This window comes from Castor canadensis, chromosome 3 (assembly GCF_047511655.1).
Source record: "Castor canadensis chromosome 3, mCasCan1.hap1v2, whole genome shotgun sequence".
NCBI lineage: Eukaryota > Metazoa > Chordata > Mammalia > Rodentia > Castoridae > Castor > Castor canadensis.
The window spans coordinates 153020179-153041015 of record NC_133388.1 but is presented as its reverse complement, the minus strand read 5'-3'; the positions used below and the strand labels follow the sequence as shown (position 1 = coordinate 153041015).

At 34.7% G+C, this 20837-nt stretch overlaps 1 protein-coding gene across 5 annotated transcripts in view; it reads right to left on the bottom strand.

Moving 5' to 3' along the window:
- The window catches only part of Lrrc69 (leucine rich repeat containing 69), a 121442-nt gene that overhangs the window by 84793 nt on the left and 15812 nt on the right, over positions 1-20837 (bottom strand). For 3 of the 5 annotated variants that reach the window (XM_074068821.1, XM_074068822.1, XM_074068824.1), the window contains exons 3-4: positions 18134-18206; positions 11868-12063 (exon numbers count right to left, since the gene is read on the bottom strand). In XM_074068821.1, the coding sequence (XP_073924922.1) occupies positions 11868-12063; positions 18134-18206 (269 nt within the window). Of the gene's footprint in view, positions 1-7136; positions 7209-11867; positions 12064-18133; positions 18207-20837 lie in introns of all 5 variants that reach the window. The other 2 variants (XM_074068825.1, XM_074068823.1) reach the window with 2 other exon arrangements.

Genomic DNA, 20837 nt, shown 5'->3' with positions numbered 1-20837 from the left:
AAAAAACAGAACAACAAACAACAAAAACTCTCCTACATATTTTTATGCTGGCTAAAGAATAAATATTTAGTAAGTCTTGTCAGTGGCACATGCACCACTTACAATGAGACTAACACCACCAAGCAACATATAAATCTCAGCCTCCAACCATATGGTCATTCTTTGTGTTCACATACCAAAACCCTACTTTCTATGTGATGCATTTTTTCAGAATATATAAGAATTGTATTGTTAAATGTCATTTTAGTGAAGGACACAGTGAAATTCTCAGAACCAAAACTCACAAGTGACCTAAAACAAATGCCTTATTTGTGTAATATAACAGAAACCACCTCTGCCTATCACTCCTGAGACAAAAAACAGATTCCTCAGAGGAATCTGAGGAATCTTAGCAGTGTGCTAAGATGGGAGAAGTCCTGAGCTTGCAGTCAAAAGTCTTGAATGCAAGGTCCACTCCACTGCCGATCTATAATCAGGCCAGTTGTTCTCCAAGTGTGGTCCTCAACTTGCAGCATCAGCATCACCTGAGAACTTAATAAATATGCAAATTCTTGGACTCCTCAGTGTACTGAGTCAGAAACTCTGGGAGTGGGGCCCAGCCTTCTTGGTTTTTAGTAAGCCATCCAAAGGATTCTAATATGCACTCAATTTGAGGACAACTGCTTCAATAAAATTATTTCTCTGGAACCTCAACAGTTCCAAATAGAAACAATGATACAAAACTTGTATTCTTCAAAGGATTAGTCAATATCAAATAGATTATATAGCATGCAAAATTACTTTGCAAACTTGCAAATTACTTGATAACTACAAAAGTACTGATCCAGAAAGATAACATTCAATGCCATTTCTCCATTTCTCTTTCTAAAGTGGTCATAAGGTGTCAAAAGAGATTGATAACAGAGGATCCTGACTAGGAGTGTTAATAAAAAGTGAAGTTTTCTGCACTGTTTTATATAAGATATTTATTATAAATTTTGCATCAAAGACAAACCTCATGATGCCCCCTGGTGATGATCATTAAAACTTTTTCTCACTTTTTTCAGGTCAACTTTTTCTTCAAATGATTGCAATTTGGAAAGTAACGGGGCTCCTGGGGGAAGGAAGAGCCAGAGAAAGATGATCTGTGTTTAAAAGATTTTGAAAAAGTTGTTTCAAAGGAACTAAAAACCTCAATAATTTACTTTTTCCCATATTGAAAGGACTGAATCACAACTACTCCAGCAACAGAGTATTCTAGTCTTTCTTTTAGAATCTGGAGAAAAAGATTGGTAACCCTTTCCTCCCAGAAATCCCTCTAATATCCTATATAAAGCTCTTCAGCAACAAATAACAACAGTAAATTTTCTTTCCCCATTGTTAAAAGTTATGGGACAACTGGTCACTTTTTCCCTCCACATTTAATTTGAACTCCACAATGAAATTATCACCTACTGGCTCTCTTCTTTTTCCAAACTAATTGTTGGTTTCATCAACTTTTCTAATTTTAAATTTCTGTATTCATCTCTCTTTTATGATCTCTCCAAATCCTCTTCAATTTCTAGAGATTTCCTCAAACATGAATTCCAAAGTTCTTACAGGAAACATCCATATTTGCTTCCCAGAGTTTCATGTGGGTAGAAATTCTTCAAATTTTCAAGCCCAACACTTGGGAGAAAAGTGGCCACAGAAAAGATACTCAACAAATGTTTCTTGAACTCTCCTCATGTCACTATTCTGCCAAAGAATAATGAGCTGCTAGTGTTCCCTAAAACTTTATGTCTACCCAGAACCCCAGAATGTGAACTTATTTGGAAAGAGAATCTCTGCAGATAGAACCCATTAAGATGAGGTCATACTTAATTAGGGTTGACCATAATCCAAGGAGTTGCATCCTTCTAAGAAGAGAAAACTGAGACATGTTCCTTTAACCCCCAGTTTCTGGTACTTGGTTATGGTAGCCACAGGAAACTATTACAGGAATCACTGATTTCTGCACTAACTAAACAACTGGCAGTGTTTCCATAGATTGTCAACTGTCCACAAGAAGTTGAATTTTGGAAATGTAACTCTCCCAAAAGAAGATGCAAATAAAAGACATTTTATTTCACATCATCTTTTTCCTCAAAGGTTTGTTCATTCAAAATCTACTCCAATTTGAGCAGTAAGTAAAAAATGTAAGAAAAAGGGAACATATTATAGAGAAAGGTAAAACATCCAGTGATCAAACATCAGATATTTGGAAAGTATTAGTTCAAGGAAAAAGCCCAATATATAACATTAACTGAAAAAAAATAAAATACACACTTTTCATGCACTATACTTTCAATTTTATTTTTAAAGTGAGCATATAAAATGAGATGTTTAAAGAAAACTATTAAAGTGTGATCTCTGAGAAATAAATTTAAAAAGCACATTATATTTTGCTCCTTCTATTTTCAGTTATTTTTTACATTTTGTACAATGAATGAATTATTTCTACAACCAGAAGAATGCTACTTACAAAAGGATACATGGGCTAAATAGGCAAAAGAAAACAACTATCTTAAAATAAATTTTAATAACACCCATTCATCCAAGAAGCAGAGGACATTTTGCCAAACTATTAACATGAATAATAAGGTATGTCTCAGACAGGAATTAGTTATTGATAATTTTATCTGAAGAACTGAGAAAGTAATCAAATTGTACAATGATATATCAAATCAAATCACCCTGAGTTCTGTTTTCTCTCTACTATCTTTCTACTATTGATGACACCTTTTGAATATTTGGGTAGTATTCTTTTTTAAGAAAAGAAAAATAACACTGAAAACTTGAACATAATGAAACCAACCTAGATATAGTATAGTGTTAAAGAAATTTCTACAAATATAAACGTGGCAAGGTCTTGGAATTGAGACTTTCACTTTTATTTTGTATTTTCGTATTGCATAAAATGAAAGGAAGGATGTATACTTTATATAATTTTTTAATTGTAAAAAATTTAAATAAAAGAAACAGATAAGGAAACTAAAGTCTTGATGTACTAGATCTGACTACATGGTAATGAAAGAACCAACAGATTTTTCTAAGACAAGTAGTTTACTATGTGATCATGACAGCCTATTTCTCAACAATTAAATAACCCAGAAACTTGTTTGATTCAATACAAACAAGTATTGAAAAATATTTAAATAGTTCCATTTTCTTATTGGAGATTTCCACTGAATGTACATTCTCATGTAAAAATCTCAATAAAAATTAAGTTTCAAAAATTCAAAAGCTATATCGATGAAAAAATATCAGGCTCTTGTAAAATAAATTGCATTTTCCAGGTGGCACACCAAATTTTAGATCATAAAACATTAAAACACTCAAATTCTATTTTTTTATGAAAGAATAGTTGTAAGGCAATAAGATAAACCACTTAAAGACACTTCTACAGACTATAGTTAGTTTCAAGTCTTGGAATCAAGAGTGTGCTTGAAGACAATGAGTACATGCAGTTTTATTTTGCATGTACTCTGTTTTTTATTTATGTTTCAACATTTCAGTAGTAAAATGCTTTCAAAACATGTTCTTCACAAAGTTAATGTTTCCTATTATCATCAATATTCAATAAATAAATCATTAATTATATATTACTTATTAGTATTTGACTTGTTAATATCTTTTCTATACAGTTTATAATCATAGTAGTTTCCATTCTTTGAACACTATGTGCAAAATGCTTTATAATCAATATTTGACTTAATAACCTTATGAGGTTAGTGGTTTAAATATACCCCTTTTATAGATGAGGAAACAGCAAATCAGATATTAAACAACTTGAGATTATGAATTTAGTAAACAAGCAATTAAAACTTTAAAAATACATATACATGACTCCAAAGTTCATGTTCTACTTTTTTGCACTACTTTTCTTTCTAGAAAGCATGGCTTCATTATTTTTAAAATTCATTGCCACTAAATTGAAACTTCCTCTCTTTCACTAACAATCACAGCCTCAGTCAGTCATTTATCTCTTTGCTTATCATTTCTCCCATCAATCACCCATCTATCAAATTCAGGGAACTGATTTTGCAACATTTGGCCCAAAATAACTAGAAGTAATTTATCACTTTAAAAAAAAACAGGAAATATCAGTTTGAAAAATTTTAGGTAAATAATTTTGGAACAAGTCTCAAATGAATCCACAGGCTAGCTTACTTTAGAGTGCTTACAGAAATGTATAAAATAGGTGCCACAATGGGACCTAAGTACAGTATTTTAAATCAAAATTGTTAAGTATAGAATCACTTTGTACAAGAAACAGTGACTTAACAGCACTACTAAAGTCAATACTGAATGTAGTTGAAGAGCATTGTTTAACTTTTTTTATTAATAAATATTTATTGAGTTAAAATTCAAGATATTTCTAATATAGAAGTAAAAAGAAAAATGAGAGAGAGTATTCCTTCTGTTGGAAAACTCATAGTCTAACAGCAAGACAGACTTGAAAAGAATCACTCCATTATGTGGTCCAAGCTGCAATGGTACCATGGGAGAAGTGGCATTGGAAGGTTGCTTTGGAAGTCAGGAAGGCATCACAGAGTACAGAAAGTTGAAATAAAACCCACAGAATCAATAAAATCATGTAGTATTTACCCAGTCAGCATTAACAACATCTAATTCTTCCTAAACATTCAAAACTATAAATTCTGTGAACAGTGCAGTGAATTCTTTAAAAATTAAACATGGAATTACTATGTAATTCAGTAATTCTACTTCTTGATATATACCTAGAAATATTTAAAGCAGAAACTAGAGCAAATATTTGTATACCAATGTTCATAGCAGCATTACTCACAACAGCAGAAAGATGAAAAAACCCAGTGTCAACCCACAGGTAAATAGACAAAATGTAGCACATACACATGTGATATAACTGATTATTCAACCTTTAAAAATGCAGGAAATTCTGAAACTGTTACAGCACAGATGAATTCTGAGGACATTATGTTAAGTGAAATAAGTCAGACACAAAAGAACAAATGTATCATTCTATTTCTATAACGTGCTTACAGTCGTCAAATTCACAATGCAGAAAATAGAATGGTGGTTGCCAGAGGAGGACAAAAAATCTTATTTTTAAATGCTTCAATAGTGCTAAAAAGGGAATGGGGAAACTATTTAATGATACAGAACCTCAATTGGGGATAATAAAAGAGTTCTGGAAGTGGATGGTGGTGATAGTGTGAAAGTATAGTTTCAAGACTGCACACTTAAAAATGGTGAAAATGCAAGACACAACAAAACACACTGAAAACTGTTGACCAATACAGGGTAGAGAGGAAGGAAGAGTGATAGAGGGGGTTAGACCGATTAAAGTACAATATATTTGCAGGTAAAATACCAATCCAAACCCCCACTGAACAATGAGCACTTAATGAAGGACAGGAGGGGAAGGCATTTGTAGGGAAGTGATAAATGAAGAGGGTAAAGGAGAGTGAATATGGTTGGTGTATTTTCTATACATGTATGGTATGGAATATTGAAACCTGTTGATGTCATTTTAAGAAAGGTGAGGAGAAAGAGGGAGAATAATGGAAATAATAGAGGGATTAACCAAACCAAGGTACATTGTACACATGTATGGAAATGTCATGACAGAATGCCCTGTACAACTATTATACACTAATAAAAATGTTTTTAAAAGTGTCAAAGTCACAAGAGACAAAGAAAGATTCAGGAACAGTTGCACATTAATGGGGTAAGAAAAAAGAAACAGAATACAAGATCTTGAACTGGATTCTAGAACAGATAATAATAATAATTACTATCCTTACATTTTATTGTAAAGTTCAGGAACAGAGTTTGTTGGGTGGATAACTATATACTATCAGTGGTCTTTTCCTGATTTTAATCACTGTGCTGGGTTGTGTGAGAAAATGTTCTATTTCTTAGGATACTTTAGGGCTAAAGGGTTATCATGTTTGAGTTACTTTCATATAGTTCAGGTACATTCATACACAGACACACATAGAACAATAAAGTAAATATAAAAAATGTGAACTGTTTTATTTTGGTGGTATTAGGGTTTGAACTCAGGGGTTCACACTTGGTATATGTACTCTATCACTTGTGCCACACCTCCAGCCAAAAAATGTGAAATATTGAAAAATCTAGGTAAAGTGTATGTGAGATTTCTTTGTTCAATTCATATGACTTTTCTGAAGATTTTTAACTATTTAAAAATAGTTTCTAAACTTTAAATAAAAATAAAATGCCATGGAATATAAAAAATGATTAAAATTTAAATTTGTGTTATACAGTTTATTTCAATAAAAATACTATCTAAGTTTTCCTAAAACTATAAATTTTATCTCATTTTTTTCATATCTGAATCCCTTCAGTATAAAATCTTGTTCCAGTGTCTAAAAAAGTTTGAAGGGGGTGGGGGCAGGGGGGAGAAATGAACCAAGCCTTGTATGCACATATGAATAATAAAAGAAAAATGAAAAAAAAATAATAAAGTTTGAAAACTTAATTTGGCACCAATCAATAAAAATAAAATAATTACTGGATCAATGGCTACTTATGGAGAAACTTCTGGATTAATGAATGGGCTTCTACTTATTATCTTGAATGTTCAACCATGTTCATTTGGATATAGGAATTGAATATGAAAAAACTGTCATTTCTTTCCCAAAGTAAGAAGTTGCCAAGAGGAACTGCTTCTCAGTTATTTGAAAAAATTTTTAAAAGATCAAAAAGTTCACCTCCAAATGGAAAAAAGTACATTTTTCATTGTTTATGGCTTAAAAATAACTAATAAAAGTATCACCTTTGGATTAATTGTAAAGTATAAAAATTTATACCTTAGAAAGCAATATTTTCAAAAAGTTTGAAATAACCAAAAGCAGTGTGTAATAACCAAAAAGTTTAATCATAACTGATATTTATTGATAATAATTAGAATTAATTTAGTTCAAATAAATTCAGCAGGCAGAGAACACAAAGAAAAGAACAAGAAACACCAGGTTTTGAAATTCTAAAACAAAGCATATCTGTGAGTCATTTGTATAATTCAAGCTTCCAATTACTACAACTTTTACTGGTTGCCCATATTTTTCTATTCCCAATAGCATAAACCAAACTATTTTTCAATTATAATAGAAGTTGATTCTACTTACTCCTGATGGAAACATCTGAATAAGATTGCCAGCTATGTCTAGGATTCTTAGATTTTTAAGATCACAAAATCCCTGTTGTCAGAAAATAAGAGGGAGATTTTTTAAAATCTAGTATCTAAAATCATTAGTGTTTCTTCTGATCTCAAACTTGATGCAAGTGACCATTCATCAGTAAGAACTGACCTGATCAATTCTTCAGTATATCTTTCCCAAGAAGAACCCTATGAATTGTCAAACATCTTTGAATTCTACATTCCTTTTGACCATTCTAGAAAAACCTAATATGTTATTAGTGAGACTACTTTTATATTCAAATCTTACCTTTGGCAATTGCAAAGTTTAAGTATGGGCAACTTTCTAAACATCTCTTTGTATTTTGATTTCTCCATTTATAAAATGAAAATGCTAATAGAAACCCCTAGTGCATGTGGTTGTTCAATGGATTAAATGAGTTACTAACCTCAAAGTGCTTACTAGACAGCTTAATATTTAGTGAACCCTCTATAGACATTACCTAATATTAAATAAAAAGATACCTTGAGAAACAGGAAACAGATATATGCCTGGAAATGTTATCTCTAAATTCCACCAGAATTTATCATGCATCTACTTTTTGCTTAGCACAGTGCTAACACAATCCTTTCTTTATAAAGGAATAAAATCTCCTACCATATCTGCACGCCCAACGTGATTGTTTTTCATAGCAACCACATGGTTGTTATGGTGCTTCTGAGTTCTGGTGTTTCTAATAACAGTCAAAGAATAAGTAGGATTATTTTTAACTAGAAATATCAAGAACTTTTTTAATATTGGAAAATAACAGAATGAATAACAAATGATTTCAATCACTTTTAGAGATATTTTTGAAATGTCACTCTTATTTGGATGGCCAAATCTCTCCCTAGGAAGATGGTGTCTCTTTAGTCATGCCAACTGTCTTTCTCTTTGGTCTTAGTACTGGTTAAGATAGTTCACATTCTCTGAAAGCAGATGCTGAGATAGAATTTGGGGTGGTAGGTATATTTTAAGGACCCACCCCTACATAAGGCAATGAAGAGATAGGATTGGGCAAATGGAAAAATCAAGGTGGGATGCAGATCCACTAGAAGTTCATTTAACTAGGTAGGAAGCTCTAGAGCAGGTATTGCCAATCAAAGTTGTTCTCCATGCCTTTATATCCCTCCCTGCCTTGTTCTGTCACAAAATGTTCTCTGAAAAGCATGATACTGGGCAAGAAAGAAGGCTCCCTACAACTAAGACAGAGCATGAAAGAGCTAATAGCTGAGGCTGTCTGCCATTTCCATTCCTATAATGGGCAGCAGGTGCTAGGAAAATTTGTTATCTACCATATATATGATCCTCTTCTTAAGTCTCATATACCCTTTCATTGTCATGATACTCTCATTATTGTGTAAGCTATAATGATTTTCAGACTCCTAATCTGTTTTCAGTATCTGCAAGCTGAACTAGAAGGGCTTCCCAACCTACTACTACTAACACTTCTCAACCTACTACTGATAACACTAAGACAGTTCATTGTTGACCTTTTTCCATTTGTTGGTTGTTGCTGTAACGACTACTTCTATTATTGTTCTTGATCTTTTTGCTTTTGACTTTTTTTTTTCTTTGCATCTGCACATTTCCCACAGCCTTTTATAAAGGATTAAAAAGTTCTTTTTTTCCCCCTAATCCCCTAATGACATCATTTCTGGGCTTTAGATGCTGTTAGACTAATTACTATTAAGAATAATGGTTTGGCAATGTATACACATGTGGGTAAATGTAAAAACGATAAAATAAAAAAAAGAATAATGGTTTGGTATTTATGTAAATTGTAAAACTAACCATCCTCATTTTTTTCAAATAATATTTATCTATTGAAAAAAATCTCACATATAGGTTCTGACAATGTTGTGCTATGGAAATAAGTGTTTTGAAGAATTAAAGGGAAAATAATATGAGGAAGTAATAGGAAAGAATGGCAAGATAGATACCAGCAAATCCAGGCCTACATTCTTCCAATTTAGCAATCCCAACACAAAGAATACATTTATTACCATCAGTCCAGCAAAGTTCCATCTCACTGACCTAGCTTAAACTACATGCCTAACATTGAACAAATTGCTATTTCCAGTGTTATGGAATATTCTAATTAATCATGCCTGGAATGCCCACTGTAACAGGTCAACACTAAGCAAACCCCACAGATTGATGAGAGGAGGAGGAAGTCCACAAAGCTAAGAAACAGAAATGGGTGCTAGACAGAGAAAAGCAACCATATTGAGCTATATAGTAGTTACCCAGGTAAAAGTTAGTATTCATTTTGTTTAACGAAAACACATGAATTTTATTTTTAAAGATTTAAACAGGAGGGTAAGGGTTGGGGGAAGTGGCACAAACAATGTATACACATGTAATTAAATGTAAAAACGATACAACAAAAGGAGAAAAGAAAAAAGAAACAATTTTCACTTAACCAACATTACCAAGGTATATCCTATGGGCTATTAATACATTTCAAGTTCCAAGTTAAATATAGAAAAGTCTTAAATTAACAAAGTTAAACAGGTTTGCTGCAGGATTTCTCAGTACTTTCAATATACTAATATATTTTTTAAATTCCCAAAAGAGTGTTCTAACGCCTGTCTTAGTTGGTCTGCTATAAAGAAGTACTATAGAGAGGAAAGATTATAAACAATAAGAATTTATTTCTCACAGTTCTGAAAGCAGGAAGTCCAGGATCAGGGTGCCAGCCTGGTGAGGTTCTGATGGGCTTTCTTCTGGGTTGCAAACTGCCGGCTTCTTCTTGTATTCTCCCATGGTTGAAAGAAAGCTGGGAGCTCTCTGGGGGCTCTCTTATAAGGGCACTAATCTCATTTATGAGGGGGTCGACCATCATGACCTAATATCACCCAAAAGCCCCACTTCCTAATACCATTCTATTGCAGGATGGGATTTCAAAAGATGAGTTTTGGAGGGAAACAAAGAATCAGTCCATGACAGCATCCTTGACCACATACATCCTCAGAGGAATATGCTGGACTTAAGTTCTTTGGGAAACACTTTGGGAAGTGATGTAGTAGACTATATATTGACCACACTTACTTTTGCTCCTAATTATCTGTGTTTGTTAATGAACTTTGAAAATTCTTTGCTGAGGTTTCAACTACTGTTGGTGCTGTGACCAGCCCACAGTTCTATCTGAAGTAGTAGTATCAAGAAGTGATAGTATACATTTGAGTAGTGTGATTCAAACGTATTCCCTAAATTATAATTGTCCTGATATCTAATTTCACATATTGAATCAGTTTTATGAAAATTAGCTCTTATAATTAAATAGAACATTTCTCTCTAAAAATCAAAGTATGTTTCATATATGATCTCTTTATAACTGCTTACCAATACACAAACTCAAATCCAAAGAGATTATTCTTTGACTTTACCATAAGAAGTGCCTTAAGAATGTACTTCATAGCCAGGCGCTGTGGCCCATGCCTGCAATCCTAGCTAGTCAGGAGGCAGAGATCAGGAGGACTACTGTTTGAGGTCAGCCCATGCCCCTCATTCACCCCCACAAAAAATATTGAGTGGGATATCAAAAACAAACCAGGGGCAGTGGTGTGCACTGTAATCCCAGCAACATAAGTAGGAGGATCACTATGCAAGATTAGTCCAGTGAAAAAGTGTGAGACCCTATCTGAAAAATAACTAAAGCAAAAAGGGCTGCAGGCATGGCTCAAGAGGCAGAGTGCCTCCTTTCCAAGGACAAGACCCTGAGTTCAAACCTCATGCAACCAAAAAAATAATAATAATACATTTTGTAAGTCATAGATCTCAAACAGTTATTTGCCATACCTCAAACCACTTTAGAAATGTAAAATTAAAATCAAGGGCCTGACCTACTGGGAGTGTGGTCAAATATAAATAGAAAATATACATTAATACACATAATTTACAATGTGCTAGAGAATTATCCATAATTTGTCTGAACAAATGAGGTTTTTTCTATAGTGCATTAGGATTTATAATGCAGACAAAAAAGAATAATGATAGATTGAAACATATTCAATGTTTAGAATTATAAATGACACAGGCATTATTACAAGCAAGCTCATGATAGAACTGACTAGCACTCAGTTTTTTAAAAACTTACACATCTTAGAATTTATAAAGTAGTAGTGAGAATAACAATTTGAAGGACAAACAATAAAATCAGACAGTGGGCCCAGCCCGTCTGTCCTTTCTAAACTGTGTCCAACTTGCACTGTGTTCCTTATTTCAGAACGTGGACAAGAGCAATGTCACAGAGTTGTTAGGAACACGAAATAACACGCTTCACATGATGATGTTTCACTGTTGTCATTGCTTTTCCTTCAAAAAAGCATTTATTTTTAATGGTTTATTTTGTAATTTCAAATTTTTTGTTTATAGAAATTAGATTTATTAAGAAATAAGAACAAAATTTTTGAAGCATATACGTTACCAACTTAACATATTTCCACAGATCACATTAATAGTTTATTGTACAGAATTTTTAAAGGGAACATCCTCAGGAAAGAATAATGAAAACTTAGATCTTTTCCATTTATATGTCTACCTTATCAATCTGCTACTTTCATATTCCTCAATTTACTCAATTTATAACATGCATTCTCTCTCAAATTAACTCATTTATATAAGGAAATGTAAATAAATAAATATATGCTTCTTTGTGGAACTGTTTTTGCTTACCTCTGGCAAATCTTCAATGTTGTTCCTGACCACAGAAAGCTTCTGGAGCTTCGTCAAGAACCTAATCTCTTCAGGGATGCAAACAAGCTGATTGTAGTTCAGACGAAGTTCAGAAAGCTTCTCCAGGAAGCAAAATTCTGTAGGAATGCTAGTTAGATGGTTATAATTTATACTCAGATACACAAGGCTTTTTAACCTAAAAAAATAAGCAAAGTATATGCATGAAATGAACAATAAGAAACTCCACTGTATCAGAAGCCATGTGCCATTTATTTTTGTAGTTCACCTGAGTCTTATTTGATTTACCTGCTGTGAATCATTTGGGCATAAAATCTTGCTGAAATTTAACTTTTAAATATTTTTTTATAATTAGATAGCTATGTCATAAGTATATTATGCCATAATACCTAGTTTACAAAAAAGAAAATTCTATTTTCATTCTTTGTGCAGCTATATTAGCCGTATCAAAGATAAAGGTAGGCTGGAAATGTGGCTCATGTCTGTAATAGCAGTTACTTGGGAGACAGCCAAAATTTAAAAAGCTAGTGAGATTCTATCTCAAAGAACAAGCTGCACATGTCTACAAGTCCCCAGCTACAGCTAAAGGACAAAGGAGGTTATATAAACATACACATGCATACATATACACAAACATAAATAGATACAGGAATAGGTATAGATTGATATAGAAAAAGATAAATGTAGTACCAGATGTGAGTACTATTTAATTGGTCTGGAAGATGGAAAGATGGATCAGCCACAAATTCAGCTCTTTAGGACATCACAGTTTATTTTTGTTGTAGTTTATTTATTCACATGTGCATACATTGTTTGGGTCATTTCTCCACCCTGCCCCCTCCCTCCCTCCCCTCCCCTCAGTTTTAGGCAGGTCCTGTTCTGCCATTATCACTGATTTTGTTGAAGAAAAGACATACACATAATAAGAAAGACAAAGCGTTTTTGCTAGTTGAGTTAAGGAGAGCTATACAGAAAGATTCCTACTATTGCTTTCATGTACCCATGTGTTACAACCCATGTTGATTCAACTCTAACTGATCTTTACCTTGGTTCCTGATCCCCTGCTCATGATAACCTGTCGTTTTAAGGTTTCTGTATTAGTTCCTCTGGAGTGGGGACATCAAACGCTTTCATGTTTTGGGTTTTCTACCCAAATAACATACGGGTTATCTCCCGTATGTGCTCTCCCCGTTTCTTGTGATCCAAGTCCAACAACATTGCTGCATTTGCCCTAGATCTAAAGTCCGCATATGAGGGACAACATACGATTTTTGGTCTTCTGAGCCTGGCTGACCTTGCTCAGAATGATGTTCTCCAGTTCCATCCATTTACCTGCACATGATAAGATTTCATTTTTCTTCATGGCTGAGTAAAATACCATTGTGTACAACTACCACATTTTCTTGATCCATTCATTAGTAGTGAGGCATCTTGGTTTCCATAACTTGGCTATTGTGAATAGCGCTGCAATAAACACGGGTGTGCAGGTGCCTCTGGAGTAACCTGTGTCGCATTCCTTTGTGTATATCCCCAGGAGTGGGATTGCTGGATCATATGGTAGGTCTATGTTTAGATTTTTAAGAAGTCTCCACATTTTCTTCCAGAGTGGTTGCACCAGCTTGCATTCCCACCAGCAGTGGATTAGGGTTCCTTTTTTTCCCACATCCTCGCCAGCACTTGTTATTGGTGGTGTTTTTGATGATGGCTATTCTAACAAGGGTGAGGTGGAATCTTAGTGTGGTTTTGATTTGCATTTCCTTTATGGCTAGAGATGGTGAGCATTTTTTCATGTGTTTTTTGGCCATTTGAATTTCTTCTTTTGAAAAAGTTCTGTTTAGTTCAGTTGCCCATTTCTTAATTAGTTCATTGATTTTAGGAGAGTTTAGTTTGTTAACTTCCCTGTATATTCTGGTTATCAGTCCCTTGCCTGATGTATAGCTGGCAAATATTTTCTCCCACTCTGTGTGTGGTCTTTTCAGTTTAGAGACCATTTCTTTTGTTGTGCAGAAGCTTTTTAATTTTATGAAGTCCCATTTGTCCATCGTTTCTCTTAGTTGCTGGGCTGCTGGGGTTCTATTGAGGAAGTCTTTGCCTATACCTATTAGTTCCAGAGTGTTTCCTGCTCCTTCCTGTAGTAACTCAGAGTTTCAGGTCTGATATTTAGGTCTTTGATCCACTCTGAGTTGATACTAGCACAGGGTGATAGACATGGATCTAGTTTCTTGCACATGGGTAACCACTTTTCCCAATAACATTTGTTGAAGAGGCTGTCTTTTCGCCATCATATATTTTTGGCATCTTTGTCAAAAATGAGGTGGGTATAGTTGTGTAGGTTCATATCTGGGTCCTCTATTCTGTTCCACTGGTCTTCATGTCTGTTTTTGTGCCAGTACCATGCTGTTTTTATTGCTATTGCTTTGTAATATAGTTTGAAGTCAGGTATTGTGATACCTCCAGCATTGTTCTTTTTGCTGAGTATTACCTTGGCTATTCGCGGTCTCTTGTGTTTCCAAATGAACTTTAGGGTAGATTTTTCAATCTCCGTGATGAGAGTCATTGGGATTTTGATGGGAATTGCATTAAACATGTAGATTGCTTTCGGTAGTATAGCAATTTTTACTATGTTGATTCTACTGATCCATGAGCACGGGAGATCGTTCCATCTTCTGTAGTCTTCCTCGATCTGTTTCTTCAGGAGTTTGTAATTCTCCTTGTAGAGGTCATTCACATCCTTTGTTAAATTTACTCCTAGGTATTTGATTTTTTTTGAGGCTATGGTGAATGGAATTGATTCCATATATTCCTTCTCAGTTTGTTCATTGTTGGTTGTTAGAAAAGCTAATGATTTTTGTAGGTCGATTTTGTATCCTGCCACCTTACTGTAGCTGTTTATGGTGTCTAAGAGTTTTTCAGTAGAGTTTTTTGGGTCTTTAAGGTATAGGATCATATCATCTGCAAATAAGGATATTTTGACAGTTTCTTTACCTATTTGTATTCCTTTTATTTCTTCTTCATGTCTAATTGTTCTGGCTAGATATTCCAGTACTATGTTGAATAGGAGTGGGGATAGTGGGCACCCTTGTCTCATTCCTGATTTTAAGGGAATGGTTTCAGTTTTTCACCATTAAGTATGATGTTGGCTGTAGGTGTGTCATACATAGCCCTTTACAATTTTGAGAAACATTCCTTATATTCCTAGTTTTCTTAGAGCTTTTATCATGAAGTGGTGTCGGATCTTGTCGAAAGCTTTTTCTGCATCTATTGAGATGATCAAGTAGTTTTTGTTTTTGCTTCTATTGATGTGCTGTATTACATTTAAAGATTTGCATATGTTGAACTACCCTTGCATCCCTGGGATGAAGCCAACTTGGTCATGGTGAATGATCTTTCTGATGTGTTGTTGGATTTGGTTTGCCATTATTTTATTGAGGATTTTTGCATCGATGTTCATTAGGGAAATCGGCCTGTAGTTCTCATTTTTGGAGGTGTCTTTGTCTGGTTTTGGGATGAGAGTAATATTGGCTTCATAAAATGGTTAGGCAGTGTTCCTTCCCATTCTGTTTCATGGAACAGTTTAAGGAGAGTTGGTTATTAGTTCTTCTTTAAATGTCTGATAGAATTCAGCAGTGAATCTGTCAGGTCCTGGACTTTTCTTTTTTGGGAGACTCTTGATGGCAGCTTCAATTTCTTTTTGTGTTATAGATCTATTCAGGTGATTAATATCCTCTTGGTTCAGTTTTAGGTGGTTGTAAGTTTCTAGAAATCTGTCCATTTCTTTAAGATTTTCAAATTTATTTGAATATAGGCTCTCAAAGTAGTCTCTAATGATTTCCTGGATTTCCGTGGTGTTCGTTGTTATCTCTCCTTTTGAATTTCTGATTTTACTGATTTGGGTTTCTTTCTCTCCTCATTTTAGTCAGGTTTGCCAGGGGTCTGTCAATCTTATTTATTTTTTCAAAGAATCAGCTTTTTGTTTCATTGATTCTTTGTATTGTTTTTTTTGTTTGTTTCTATTTCATTAATTATTTCTTTCCTTCTGCTTGTTTTGGGGTTTGTTTGTTCTTGTTTTTCTAGGAGTTTCAGCTGTAGTGTTAGATCATTGATTTGAGATCTTTATGTCCTTTTGATATATGCACTCATGGCTATAAATTTTCCTCTTAGGACTGCCTTTGCTGTGTCCCATAGGTTTTGGTAGGTCATGTTTGTTTTCATTTTCATTAACTTCCAGGAACTTTTTAATTTCCTCTTTTATTTCATCAGTGACCCATTCATCATTGAGTAATGTGTTGCTCAGCTTCCAAGTGTTTGCATGATTTTTACTGCTGTTTTTGTTGTTGATTTCTAGTTTTAATGCATTGTGGTCAGACAGAATGCATGGGATTATTTCTATTTTCTTATATTTGCTGAGGCTTGCTTTGTGCACTAAGATATGATCAATTTTGGAAAAGGTTCCATGGGCTGCTGAGAAGAATGTATATTGTGCAGAAGTTGGATGAAATATTCTGTAGACATCAGCTAGGTCCATTTGATCTATGGTGTGATTTAGTTCTAGGATTTCTTTATTGTTTTTTTGTTTGGATGACCTATCTATTGGTGACAGGGGGGGTATTAAAATCTCCCACTACCACTGTGTGTTGGAGTTTAATATGTTTTTAGATGAAATTTGGTGCATTGACATTGGGTGCATATAGGTTGATAATTGTTATTTCCTTTTGGTGTATTTTCCCTTTTATTAGTATGGAGAGGACATCACAGTTTAGAAGGAGATATTAGGTAAAGACAGAATGTGAAGATAAAAAATATTACAGAATAGGGAAAAGAAGATCATGGAAATTTGAATCTGTAGAGGCAGCTATAGAGCTAGTCATCAGGCATGGTGGTTCACAACTGTAATCCTACCACTTAGGAGACCGAGGCAGGAAGGAAGGAAGGAGAGATGAACAATCAGGTTGCATTTAAGGCTCAGCCAGAATACAGACAACCCAGAATTAGCTATCAAACAACATGGACCTGTATATCCTGCAATCATGCTTTTTATGTTTTCATTTCCTTAGACTTATATGATTCCTTGCAATATTATACATCCTACTCCATAGCTAAGCATTGTGAATATAACATGGCATAGTTTCAAGGACTTTGAAGCTCATCTACTCAAAATTTTTCCATTAAGAGGTGAAAAAGCTGAAGTCTAGGGCAGTTAACTTGCTTGCCCAAGGTCATAAGGCTAGCTGCACAAAGATATGGCCTAACCCTCATTCACCAGGTCTTCCAAGGTGTCCTTTCGTATATTGCATCATCATAAGTACATAACCTAACTGATAAGCTGATACATGAAAAAACAAGTAAGCAACTATGGTATTTTTCATTACTTCATCTATATTAGAAGTACATTTTATTACTCTTCTATGGAAATTAGATTGACTCAATTTTTTTTCTAGTTGTCATGGTTTAAATATTACCTTTCCTGTAAAAATCTATTTGGAAAAGATAGTCAGTTGGCTGGAGGTATAGATAAGTGAATTGAAATCAATTGTAAGTGCTGCAGAAAGCCCGGTGTTGAAGGTTGCTCATAGTTTTGCATCCTCTGTTCAAACTCTGGATGCTCTTTGTAAAACATCTGTTTCTGTTCAACAGGCAATAAAGAGAGTCTCCAAAGTAAACCTGAGCAGGGCTCACTCCATCTGTCAGAGGAAAAGCCCAAGAGGGTGTTTAGCCTGCAGAAGGACAAGGCCCTCAGCTGGCTCCAGAAAGGCACTGTAATGGCAGCCTGTCTATCCAGATGTGCAGGACAAGAGAAAACAACATTTTTGTTGTTAATGATAATAACATCAATGGCATCAATGGCATCATAGTTTTAAATCCTTTGCTTTTATATTACCTTTCCATTGGGTTCTAAATGGTTTACAACACTCACAAAATAAAATGTAATGTCTCTCAATTCTGTGTGAGCAAGCACCAAGAACCCCTGAGTTGAGAAATCAATAACAGCATCAGCTGTGGAACTTTATGTTCAAACCTCTACTTTTACACGAAGACTACCAAATCACACTTTCTTATTTCTCTGAAGCGCTTGAGGAATCATCTGCTTAAAATTAGTGGCTTGCTTCACTCTTTCAGATCCCCCATGCTATGTGTAAACCCCTCAAGGACTTGATGCTGGGCATAACGCTGTCAGATGACCAGGAAGGGGGTTGGGAGGTAGGGGAAGGATATAATGTTTAGTCAAGTCTCATTGTAAACAAAATTACCTTCCAATTTCTTCAGGAAGCCATGTAAACTCATTGTTGTTCAGATTAAGCAGGATCAAATTTTGTAAACCATCTGTTAAAAAAAATAATTTTTAGTCACTTTTCTATATACCTTTGCCTTCCCTCTGATTTCTCACCTTAGCCAAGGCTCTTTTGACTGCTGGTGACCTACAACCTCACACTAGCTAAGGCAAAAAGGGGAAATTTATCACAAAGTTGCAAAACTAAGCAATGACATATGATAGAGAGTACACGCAGGTTCACCACAAATTGGAACAGAGAATTAAATGACTTTCAGAACCAGGAATTGATGCTTCTGATATCTCTGCAGATATGCAGTTTATTTTCTTATTAAACCTTCTCTCAGCTCCATATTTATATCCTGTCTCTGTCTCTCTCATAGATTTGCTCTACTTTTCTATGTATTCATAGCCATCCCACAACTCCATCCCACGACTCCTGTCACACACATGGCAGAGTTCTCAATCTCAAATGCTTGCAGGAACCAAGAAGATAACCCTGCAAGTTATCAGTCAGGGTCACAACCATTCAGCCCACTCCTGGCAATGGTCGCCATGTGGGAATATGACTGCAGTGTTGCTTAATCTTTCTTTTTTGAAAGAAATAAGGATCTTGATTCCTGCAGGCTTTTAAGATTAAGAATTTGCCATGTCTGTGAAAGAGTTGTGGAATGACCATGAATACACAGAAAAGTACAGCAAACGTGCTCAAGAGAGAAAGAATTGGTTGGAATGGAGAGAAATTGAGACATAATGAGAAAGAAAGAGACAGAGATCTAAACTTTCTGTGAACTCTCTTATTGGAAACATTGGCACCTAATTCAAATGTTAAAAAGGTAAACAAAACAGAGTCAAACTATATGTGAACCAGATTCAGCCCATGGGCTCAATTTTTCTGAGTCACATGATTTTCTTAAACCAATTATACTGTTTTAGACTCTATCACAATCTTCAAAAAAGAGCCTGATTCATTCAGCTTGCGGATAAACATCTAGCCTTGGTCAATCTGGCCTAGTCAGAAGAGGGTCTCTAGACCCATGCTGACCCATCCTCAACTCCCAGACACCAAACTACTTTTACCTACAGATAATCAACACCTGACACAGAATATAATTTATGTCAATCACTTGAAATTTTCAAAGTTCAACAAAGTTTCCAATTTCAACAATCAAAAATCAAGAAATTCAGAAACTGATTTGTCAAATCAGAAATTAATTGATGTCTAATCAAGGTCACTAAAACTTGTAGATACATGTTTTATATATATCTGTATTTCTGTCTTCATGGAGATATAGTGATAGAGATAGAGATACAGAGATACAGAGAGAGAAAGAGACCTAACATGTTGTGTCAAATTTTAAAAATATTTACAGAACCTTAAATTAGCGTAAGTTAGGAGACTCAATATTGTTTATATACATCATAAATTTGTACCCTTGGTATAGGTCATAAAATATTATTGTCTATTTGTTTACCTGGCCTTAACTTTTTATTTACACACTGTTTTCACCTTAAGTAAATTATAAAAATTCATTAGATCTATGGCTTGGTATATACAATATGTGTAAGTATCAATAATTATTTGTTATAATTATTATTTTGAGGCAGAATATTTTTCCAAGATACATGAGCTAAGATTTTAAAGCACTTGAGGGCTGAGAATATAACTCAGTAATTGCCCAACATGTGCAAGGGCCTGAATTTGATGCCTAGAATCACAAAGTGTACAAATACATAAATAGAGTACCTTGAAAGAGATGGCCCTACAGTCTATTTGTGCTACTTACCAAATATAACCCCCAATTTAATGTTGTATACAGTAGAGCCTTTAAATACTACTTGAAGACAACAATGATTATATGTGATATCTACATCCCAAAATTTCACCAAAATTAATAAATTCTATAGTTTTGCCATCGGGAACTGTTATGGTTTGAATCTTGTTTTTGTGTGTGTGTGTTGCTGGGACTTGAACTCAGGGCCTGCACCTTGAGCCACTCCACCAGCTCTTTTTTGTGAAGGATTTTTTGAAACTGTTTCCTCAGGCTGGCTTTGAACCACAATCCTCCTGATCTCTGCCTCCTGAGTACCTAAGATGACAGGCATGAGCCACCCATGCCTGGCATGTATTGTATCTTGACTGTCCCCTAAGGTCCCACAAGGACCAGCTGGCGTGGTCTCAAACTGATGGCACTAGTTGGGGGTGATGGAAAATTTAGGAAGCAGGACCTAGTGGCAGGAAGTCAGTCTGGAAGAAGGGTTGTGCCCTTCTCTCTCTCTACTTTCTGGCCATCATGAGGTGAGCATCTATCCTCCACCCACAGAATCCCTGCCATGATGTTCTGCCTCATCACAGGGCCAAAAACAACAGGGTCAGGCAACCAATGACAGGTATCTCAGAAACTGAGTCAAAATAAATCTTCCATCCTGTTATTTTGTGTACCTCAGGAATTTCATCATAGTGACAGAACATTGATTTACATAGGAACTGAAAAAATAAGGTAAGAAGGGCCTTGTATGTGCTCATAAAGCTAGAAAAATCACCTGGATCTCTTTGTCCTGTATCTCTGTCCTTAAGCCCACTCTACCTATATTAAATACAAGTGCCATATTGAATGGATAAATTATTAGCTTAAAGCAAGCACAAAGAAAAGAATGCTGTTTATGAGATCTCATATCTTTCC